Genomic DNA, 10,000 nt, shown 5'->3' with positions numbered 1-10,000 from the left:
CAAGGAATGCAGTGTGAATTTTTGCTTGGTAAACACTATTTTGGATATTTAGTTGTATTTTATAGTATGCACTCCCAGATCTCCTTGCTGTTTGCCGTTATTGATTTATGTATAGCATACTTTACACAGTGCTAACAGCCCTTAAACCGACACAGATGTATGCGGAATCTGCAGCCATGTGATTGCTTCTCACACACACCGGTTCTGGGTTGAAGAGGACTTCCAGTACTATGAGATGAGCTGCATGCTCTGTGGTGAGGCTGATGACACACGCTCCTGTCTCCCCGACGACCCACGCATGGAAACCATCTTGTTCTGAGGACCTAAAACACCAAGGAACTTTCCTCTTTCTATGCCACAGTGAAGCATGTGAGACTGTGAATCCCTGCATACAAGAAGGGAGGAAATGGTTTGGGTGTTGTTGACTTTCTTGTCTGTGGAGAAGCTGTATTCATAAGAAGCACTTAGATGTGCATGTAGGATCTCTTTACATAAATATCTGTTGAAACCTGATTTGCATTTTTGTTGTTGTTGTTTTTAATGTATTCTGTATGAACTTGCTCTTTTAAGGGTAACTGTTTTTTTTTTTTTTTCTATTAAACTGTTTATGAATGTTCAAGGGTTTTTAATAAGATTGATGTGTGATTGTTATTGATAATATTTATTTAATTTGTTAAATATTTTTTATTGATATGTAGCATTTTCTATATTTATATTTTTATACCCATTTTTTACCAAAACTTCAATATCACAAATATGTAAGAATGATATTTAGAATTTAAGTTTTTGAATATGCATCAAATTCGGTATAAAATTCACTGAGCTGGTCATTTTTAGTCATAAAGCTGGAAAATACCCACAAAATTTACGGTTAGTCATAAAGTTTTCATAATGGTGGGTGTTCGCAAGACAAGGACTGTTCTCTTAATGGTAATGGTGCTTTTGTTAGTGTTTATTATGAAACAGGTTGGCCAGCGATGGTCTGTCAAGGAATATACCCCGGGAAAGCATGTAATGAGCAGAAATCGCTTAGAGGACCTTGTTGTCATCATTAGAGAATTTGAGACCTTTGATAATGATGTAAGTGAGACTGTTGAATCTGTATTGAGTGCATGTGGTGGAGTGTGTAGGGTTTTAGTTGTCAGTGATGAGACCATATACCCCCCCCTGCACCTGCCAAAGCAAGTCAAGTCGCTGGTCTTGACACCTGGACTTCTGCACCACCGTCCACACATCCCTGATTTTCTCACAAATACAAGATATGTATTAATACTCCCCGATGGCGCGCGGTGTTCTTCTCGCATGCAGTTGCATGACCTGATACAATTGCTTGATACTGGTGATTGGCAGGTAGTTGCAGTTGGTGTGGGTGGATCACCTCTCACATGTCATCGTTACACACTTGACATTCAGGCCTGGACGCTCTCTATAGCCCCAGCACCTCAGAGTGAGGCATGTGATGCAATAAGTGGCCGTGCAGCCATCCTGATGCAGGTTAGTGATTTTTTGAAGCTAACCCATCCATTAGCTCGACCCATCCCAGTTAGCATAGGTATACAGGGTGCATCGCGTTCTTGGAAGGTCCATGTCAGTCGAGGAGGCTTGTTTGGTGAGGGCCGCCAGCTCTACTCAACAGAGCACTTGCAATGGAAGCATGATTCACTTGAAGAAGAAAGAAGAAAGGCTTTATATGCTGCTCTGGGAATTAAGAAAATGGTAAGTTCTGGTGGCAACGTTCTGTGGTATGGTTGCACTCGTACAACACCACGGTGCTTTCCAACAGTGGTGGATGACACACCTGATTACCTCTACCTGGGTCGTTGGACACCACCATGTTGTCTGGAAGGGCTTAGAGCCACAGCTAGACATGTATTTCAAGCTTTGAAAGCATGTCGTGCTCGCTGGTGGCTGGAAGGAGGTTCATTACTGGGGGCTGTTCGCAATGGAGACATCATTCCTTGGGATTATGATGTTGATGTAGGAATTTATGCACAAGATGTGGATCGCTGTCCGCAGCTTAAAGCAGCACGTTGGCAAACTTTAGAGGATGCAGAAGGCTTTGTGTGGCAGAGGGCATCGGAGGGAGGGTTTTTTAGAGTACACTACAGCACTACCAATCACCTTCATGTGGATGTCTTTCCCTTCAGCCCACGTGGAGGTGCCATGACACGTGGTGGTGCTTGGACAACTGGCCACCGTCAAGACATAGATTTCCCAGAACATTTCTTAAGACCCCTTGCCACAGTTAACTTTGCCGGGGTCTTAGCCTCAGCCCCCAACAATGTGCGGGACTTTTTAGAGCTCAAATTTGGTGCAGGTGTCATAGAGTCACCACAGTACCCCAATCCTGATATGCTTCTCTCTCGAAATATCTCAATTCTGCCACACCTGTGATGTGGACCTTGCCTTACAGAGGAGTTGACAGGGACAACAGTGGACTCTCGGGCACTCTCTTGGTTGCCATTGCAGGTATTCTTGTCTTCTGATGCAAATGTGAATGTTTTTACGAATAATTCATCTCGTCTTATTAGTGTGCATTTATTGTTGATGTGTTGTCTTCCAACAATGTGAAGTATATTTTATCAAATTATATTAATATTGAATATCAGTGGAATCAAAATATTGAATAGTAAGTAAAATCATTACGATTGATTTCCTTACATGCCCTCATTTGTGATTACTCTTCAGGAAATGTATACAAGTTTAATAGATAAATTAAGCAAAAATTGCTGATGTTGGCTATTTGTGATATAATTAGAAAAAAACAAAACATAATGTTTAAGTTTGCAGTGCTCTTGGCATCAAATGTTTTGTTGTTAATAGAATGTGTTAAATAAAATTTACAGTGACAAGTGAAAAGTGTGATATGTTGAAGAAGACCATAACTTTGCTCAATTACTGTATCCCATTTTAAGGGTTCAAAATTTTGTAAAAGTATGCATGGAGCTCTTTATCATTTTTGACAGATATTTTGTTTGATGTAGTGGAAAGTTTGTTAAAAGCTTATGTATTTCATTTATAGCTTCATTTTGATAGCATAATCTTCTGACATTTTGAAAACTACAAAATGTGACTGCACAAACAGTAGATAAAGGACATCAAACATTGCACATGGAACAGTTATTGAGTTTAGAATGCAGACAATCTAGCTGATTTGTTTTCCTTGAGAATTAGTGAGTCTGCTGTTAGCAAATTTATGCTGAGTTGATCCAAGGTATTGATTTGATCTGCCAGATTTTGTACAACAAAGAGTTAGGAAGTATATAAAAAAAAGTTGCTGCTGCCAAATAGTGTAGGAGATGTTAGAAAGTGGTAATGTGCTGTGCTTTTAGATGTCTCAGATTTGGTGTACGTTCTTTTGATTACTGTGATGTTGTCATTTATTACAGTCATATTTGATGTTGAACTGATTATTGTGGTAATAAATGAAGGATGTGCAGATATTCCCTTTTATTATTATCCAGTATTTTGAACTGTTAGTAGTGATAATTTCATAATAGTAATGATAAAGCTAATGGTAGTAAGTGCTTGATCATATTTATATATATATACACATGCTTTATGAATGCGTGGAGATCAATTTAACTGTAAGCATTTGCATTTGTGTCTGTATACAGGCATTTGTGTCTACATATCACAAACACAATGTTTTATGCAGTGCAGTGTTTACATTCTAAGCTGGCAATTTTTATTACCCAAATTAAAATCTTGAACTATTAGTATATAGTACCCCTAGTCATTCCTTGCACACAAGGCAGTAAGGACCCCAAGTCTAGAAAAACCTACTAAATATAAAACAGATTGATAGAAAGATGAGCAACAGTTTCAAAACCCTGAATTTCATCAATATGAAAATGCGAGATGAGTCCTCTCTTTCACAGGCTCCGAAAGCTCTTTAACCTCCCTTGCCACCTTCCCCAAAGCCTCTTGATTCTTTTTGAGAGAGGCTTTTATACTGAATGATACAACCCCATGTATTACACCCCACAGTTGTTTTTTTTTGTTTCTACAAACAGCATACTGCCAAAATGAGCTAACTGGCAAACCTCTCCATTCAGTATCACTTACCGTTAATCTTAGTGTTTATAGGCCATACAGCCGAAGTTTTAATATATGCACATCCATTACGAAGAGCAGTATTTATATGGAAAATAATTAGACACTGATAAAAAAATCATGAAAGCTGCTTACTATCCTAAATTACCATCTAGACTGGACCCCTTCTCTTCTTCATTAGAGGGTTGGCTATTTTATCCTCAATAAATTTGGAGTTATTGCCTCTGCTTTCCCTTTGTACAGCATATACCCACGCCATACCACAGGCTAACCATCTGTACTCAGGTTCTGTTGACAATCTGGTTATGTTTACAGTTTTTTTCAGACCAATGTTTTTAAAGGAATTAATATACCTACTGAATGCATCATCAGTAGTCATTAGAATTACTGACTGGGTGGAAGGGAAACAGTATTGTTGACTGTTCATTTAGTTTCTTGAGCTCCTAGAGAGAATAATGCAAGAATGCTAAATGCAGATCAAGGGTGAATTCCTGTTTGAAATATCTGATTTCAGCTTTATTAGCAGGTAATTTCTTACTGCTCAAAATTGAGAAAATAGATGTGGATGCTGTTCAAAGCATTGGCGAATTCAAGGAAATTAACAGGGGTGGTTTATTGCAACAAACTTTATTGTAAGCCATCACACTGGCAGCCATCACCCTTGAACTGTAGTCCAACCATTACTCCATCGGCTGGTGCTAAGATATCTCTTCCTCTTTGTCTGCCTTTTCCTCCTGGCTAGGTGTGCTTGCTGTTAATGGCTAACTCTTATGTTTCCTTTTTAAAATTTTGCAGTAAGCAGTGGCATGGTGTGCTGGGAGATTTTGGGCAAAGGTGCAGTGGTATCCTTTGACATAATTATTAGTCTATAGTAGGCATTAGTTTACTCTTATAAATATTCCACTGCGTGTACTGGAACTGACTAGTAATGATTATGGTCTTGTTGTCTTGCACCTGGTCAAGTAGATTAAGCGCAAAGGCTAATAATAGCAAAAGAAAGGCATGATCTTCTTTGTACCTTTCTACCAGACCCAGTCTCTGAAAAGCACTTCTTTAAACAATTTATTGTACAATTGTCGAGGTTTACCGGAAGGAAGATCATAAAGCCATAGGCGAGCACAAGTGCGCGTGCGCGCGCGCGCACACACACACACACACACACACACACACACACACACACACACACACACACACACACACACACACACACACACACACACACACACACACACACACACACACACACACACACACATACACACACACACACACACACACACACACACACACACACACACACACACACACACACACACACACACACACACACACACACACATATAAAAGCTTCGCTGTGCAGATATTATAATGGAAATGATCTTATACATGTTATAGTTGCAACTAAATTACATTTATTACATATCTTATCTAAAAATAACGTTATGTGTATATATTTATATATTTATGTGCATATATATATATATATATATATATATATATATATATATATATATATATATATATATATATATATGATATCTTATGACTGGTGATATCTCATGACTAGAATTTACTTTTTATCTTCTCTTCTGTTTAAAAAATCAGGCCAATTTATTCCACTTTTTTCACTGTAGGCACCCTTTACGAAGTTTGGCACACTTGTCAATTCCACTGTTGTCCTCAGAATGGGCATTAGTCACAGATTTCTTCTTCATAAAGCACAAAGGCATTGACAACAGCTGAATCAGTCAATCCAAAAATATTAAGCCCTGATTCTAGAAATCTGCCTCCAAACCTATATTTCAGTGGCCTGTGTATCCGTGTCTGATTAGTTTTCAGTCACGTCAGGACAGGCCACTACAGTTTGTGTTCTGTACTTTAGCTTTTAATAGTTGTTATTTTTCTATTCCATGACTGATATAGATATTCATTTTTTGGTGGAGCCATTTCTAAACTTACACAGGTAGTTACGGACATTTCTTCTAAAGGAGTTTCCCATGAGACCTAATAATAACACAGGCATGTATGCCATTTGTATTTAAAGTCTCAGTGGGTCTTCATAACTAGAACTTTGCTGTCGTATTTCTTGTAGCCGATATGATTACTATGCTTTTTGTGGCCCATCAGCAACAGTTTCAGCATTTGAATCACTTGATTAGTCCAATGGTAGGTTTTCTAGAATGAGTAAGAAAATTTCCTTGAGTCCTTTTTTTCTTGATGCCATGTTTAGTATATAAACAAACCAATATCTTCCACTGTTGGGAGAGAGAGAGAGAGAGAGAGAGAGAGAGAGAGAGAGAGAGAGAGAGAGAGAGAGAGAGAGAGAGAGAGAGAGAGAGAGAGAGAGAGAGAGAGAGAGAGAGAGGTAAGTAAATAAGTAAGTAAGTAAGTAAGTAAGTAAGTAAGTAAGTAAGTAAGTAAGTAAGTAAGTAAGTAAGTAAGTAAGTAAGTAAGTAAGTAAGTAAGTAAGTAAGTAAGTAAGTAAGTAGGTGAGAGGAGAAAAGATGTGATGGAGAAAGAGAGAAAGCAGTTATTCTATAGTAATAAACAAATAAATGACTGTCAGGACTGATGTCGCAACAGAAATTTGGAATATAATCATAGCAATGAGGGAAACACAAGCAAGGAATAGAGTAACAATGAGCAGGGAAACTGGAGGCAGGAAGAGAGGAATCCAAAGATAGCCAGTAAACATTCTTCATATGACTTACCAAATAATGTCTAAACAGACTCATTCGCCCCGGTATGTATTGTAGAGGGAAAAACACACATCGTAGTTGGGACACTCATCAGTAGAGAAAGGAATAATACTTTTTCTACTGATGGGTATTTGGCCAAACAGAATGCCTAAGTTTATCTTATAAGAATTTCCCATCTCGATCTGCAGAAGAGAAAACCAAGTAATATTTTACTAATATTTACCCTTCGTTATCAGGGTGATTTGTTAAGTGGTTACTTTCGGTTGTGTGAAGTGCCTTCTTACTCCTATCTGCCATAATTGGCTAACCTGGTGCAATAAATGGACTGTGTGTGTAAGCTTCCCTTGCCAAGCTATCCCAGCGTCCCCATATGAGTATCGCCAGCCAGTTCCATAGAGGTCAATGAGGTAACATGGCCTTGCTATGATTATAGCATCTAAGTGCTTGCACAGTCATTGCAAAAGACCTCTCTGGTTTGTGCTCTCCACAATGGGGCTCTTCTCATTTCATCTCTTCTCATCAGTGAATGATGCCAACTGCCACTATTTTCCAAATACTTTACCAGATATTATAATCCTCTATCATTACATGGGTACCTTACAGTCAAAAGTTAAACTATGTGTGTGTTGTGTGTGTGCTTTTTTTTTTGTGTGTGTATGTGTGTGCAGTAATCATAAATTGATCTGTAATACCATGATGACAAAGCCTCAAGTTTAGAGATTCCCTGGACCAAGACCAACATCCAAGACTTCAGGGTCTGCAAGTAGAACCCATTCAGTTCAAATGTGCTTTCAGCAGGGACTTCAAAAACATTTCGAGATTCACATACATCTCCGAAGTGAATTTCATGACTCCAGGCTGTTATACCTGGAAATCAACAGAAGACTGGATTGGCAGTAGGAGTCATGAACTCTCGTGGCAAGAGTATCTGCAGATGCTCGTACCCGCATAAGAGGACCAAGCTGTATTTTCAGGGCCATGTATTATCAGTTTTACAGTCCAACAGAGAAACTTGAACTCTGCCCTGAGTCTCGTCTTCACACGAGTGCACGGGCCCATGGACATCTGGTTCGATTCCCTGATGATGCCTTCCGGTCAGTTGGCTCTCCCAGTGACAGTCCTTTATGGAATATCTGGCGGCTCACCAAGAGGAACCCTCATGGCTGGGAAAAAGTGTGGGTAAGGCAATGCACCCTCCTCGGCATTAACCCCTTTGAGTGATTGATTTTACAAACTGAAGCTAAATGTGGAGAGTTTGATTTTGGAGCCTATGTGTGTTTAAAAATGATTATACATTTTAAAGTTTATTACAGCATTTACAGATTGGAAAAAAAAAGTTAAGTAAAGTATCATTTAAGGAAAAAAATCACACAATAACAAATGACAACAGTTTACACTTAAATATAGGCTACTGTAAATCTTTATTTGCCTTTTGAAACAATTACACTTTTTATACATTATCGGGTTCCATATTTAACTATAAGTAGATTACTGCTACTTTTTTTTCAGAAGCATCTTTTCTCGTATCACCCGAAGATTTGTGTCATCGTATTTAGAATCCAAAATTGTTCTCGAGGCGGGAGCGACGGACCCTGTCCTCGTGTGCCATACATACACCTGCAAAAACACAAATAATATGCAGATTTTTAATTGTAGAGTAGAATTACGACCTATAGTGATATGTTTGTTTTCATAAGAAAAACACACACACACACACACACACACACACACACACACACACACACACACACACACACACACACACACACACACACACACACACACACACACAAAAAAAAAAAAAAAAAAAAAAAAAAAAAAAAAAAAAAAAAAACATAAGCCTTGCAGTCAAAAGGAATACCGAGAGATTAAGTGGAAATAGTTTACACAAATACAGATGGTCTATGCCCGAAGTTATTAGAACTAGATGCAATTATTGAAAGTAATAAACCAGATGTAATATGCACCACTGAATCCAAACTTGATCCCTCCGTAGGCGATGCAACATTAGGATTCACGGAGAAAAGATAGGGTAAATGGAAATGGATGGGGTTGCAATATGAACAAGGAAAGGAATTATTTTAAGGAGATAGAGATTAAGTAAGACTCCATAGTAGAACTAAAAGCAACTGAGGTAGAAACAAAGGCGTAAACATTATAATAATCACAGTGTACATACCATCTCATACATCGGTGTGGGCACAAGAAAATTACCAAAACGTTAAAGAGCCTGGAAGAAGTACTACAACCTTCGGGAACTAACGCAAAATAAATTCTTGCAACAGGGGATTTCAACAGCAAAATTGACTGGGAAAGTTTCGATCTCAGAGCTCAGCCATATTCGTGGAATGCAATATTACTAGAAGTCATAAATGAATTTTGTCTCTTCCAGAATGTAACAGATCATACCAGGATAAGAAGGCTAGGTAGACCGTCTATGCTTGACCTAATATTTACAAATCATAAAGATGACATTAGGAACATGGATTACTGTCCGCTTCTAGGGAAAAGTGATCATGTAGTAATTAATAAAATGCTGTCTGCTACAGAAAAAAATCGCCGTAAGTAACGAAAGAAAAGGAAATTACAATTACAAGGGAAGCCTGAAGATTTCTTTGATGACATAAACTGGGAAAAATTCCTGAACGAAGAGAACCATGATATGCAACATTCTCAATTCTATATTCTATAAAAGGGAGTAGAAAAAAATATATCTAGATTCAAGACTAAAGCAAGAAGTGACCAAAAGTGCCTCAATGATAAATGCAAGAAAATGAGAAAAAACAAACAGCTCCATTGGAAAATGTCCATAACACATAAATCTTAGGCAGTTGTATGAAAGGTATAAAGTGGGACGAAAAGAGTATATCACGAGGGAGGCGAAAAGGATAAAATCAATAAATGTACAATGACTACGCTTATACTAAGGAGGAGGAAATGAGTAAATTCTTAATGAGAAATTTCAGACAGTGTTTGTTTATTCTTTGAAAGGGCAAGTAACCGTACACATGTAAATCGGAATATCGAAAATATCACATTAAAAAAGAATGAAATAAAAGAGCCACTGAAAGGATTAGACAAGAATAAAGCAGAGGGATCAGATGAAATATATCTAACTGGGTTCTGCGGGAATGTGCCGAAGAATTATGTACTCCGATATTGTTAATATTCCAAAAGATTGGAAACTCGCCAATGTTACATCTTTAAATAAGAGCTGCAACACACAAAAACCCTCTAAATTAGAG

General features: G+C 38.0%; 3 protein-coding genes across 3 annotated transcripts in view; 2 read left to right on the top strand and 1 right to left on the bottom strand.

The window, feature by feature from the left end:
- Window positions 1-513, top strand: part of LOC125032775 (protein Churchill-like) — an 8,719-nt gene extending 8,206 nt beyond the window's left edge. The window contains exon 4 of the mRNA XM_047624123.1: window positions 156-513. Within this exon, the coding sequence (XP_047480079.1) occupies window positions 156-319 (164 nt within the window). The 3' untranslated portion in view covers window positions 320-513. The remainder of the gene's footprint in view (window positions 1-155) is intronic.
- Window positions 514-647: 134 nt separating this feature from the next.
- LOC125032774 (ribitol 5-phosphate transferase FKRP-like) lies at window positions 648-3,443 on the top strand. The gene has a single exon (XM_047624121.1). It carries the CDS (start codon window positions 892-894, stop codon window positions 2,392-2,394), a length of 1,503 nt encoding a protein of 500 aa, XP_047480077.1. The 5' UTR covers window positions 648-891; the 3' UTR covers window positions 2,395-3,443.
- Window positions 3,444-8,046: 4,603 nt separating this feature from the next.
- Window positions 8,047-10,000, bottom strand: part of LOC125032950 (galactosylgalactosylxylosylprotein 3-beta-glucuronosyltransferase P-like) — an 18,200-nt gene continuing 16,246 nt past the window's right edge. The window contains exon 8 of the mRNA XM_047624356.1: window positions 8,047-8,372. Within this exon, the coding sequence (XP_047480312.1) occupies window positions 8,250-8,372 (123 nt within the window). The 3' untranslated portion in view covers window positions 8,047-8,249. The remainder of the gene's footprint in view (window positions 8,373-10,000) is intronic.

Source organism: Penaeus chinensis, chromosome 15 (assembly GCF_019202785.1).
Source record: "Penaeus chinensis breed Huanghai No. 1 chromosome 15, ASM1920278v2, whole genome shotgun sequence".
Classification (NCBI taxonomy): Eukaryota; Metazoa; Arthropoda; class Malacostraca; order Decapoda; family Penaeidae; genus Penaeus; species Penaeus chinensis.
This window is presented reverse-complemented; position numbering and strand designations above follow the sequence as displayed.

Coding starts and splice junctions, on each gene's coding strand:
- LOC125032774 (XM_047624121.1), top strand. CDS start 892: ATGGTGGGTGTTCGCAAGACAAGGACTGTTCTCTTAATGGTAATGGTG.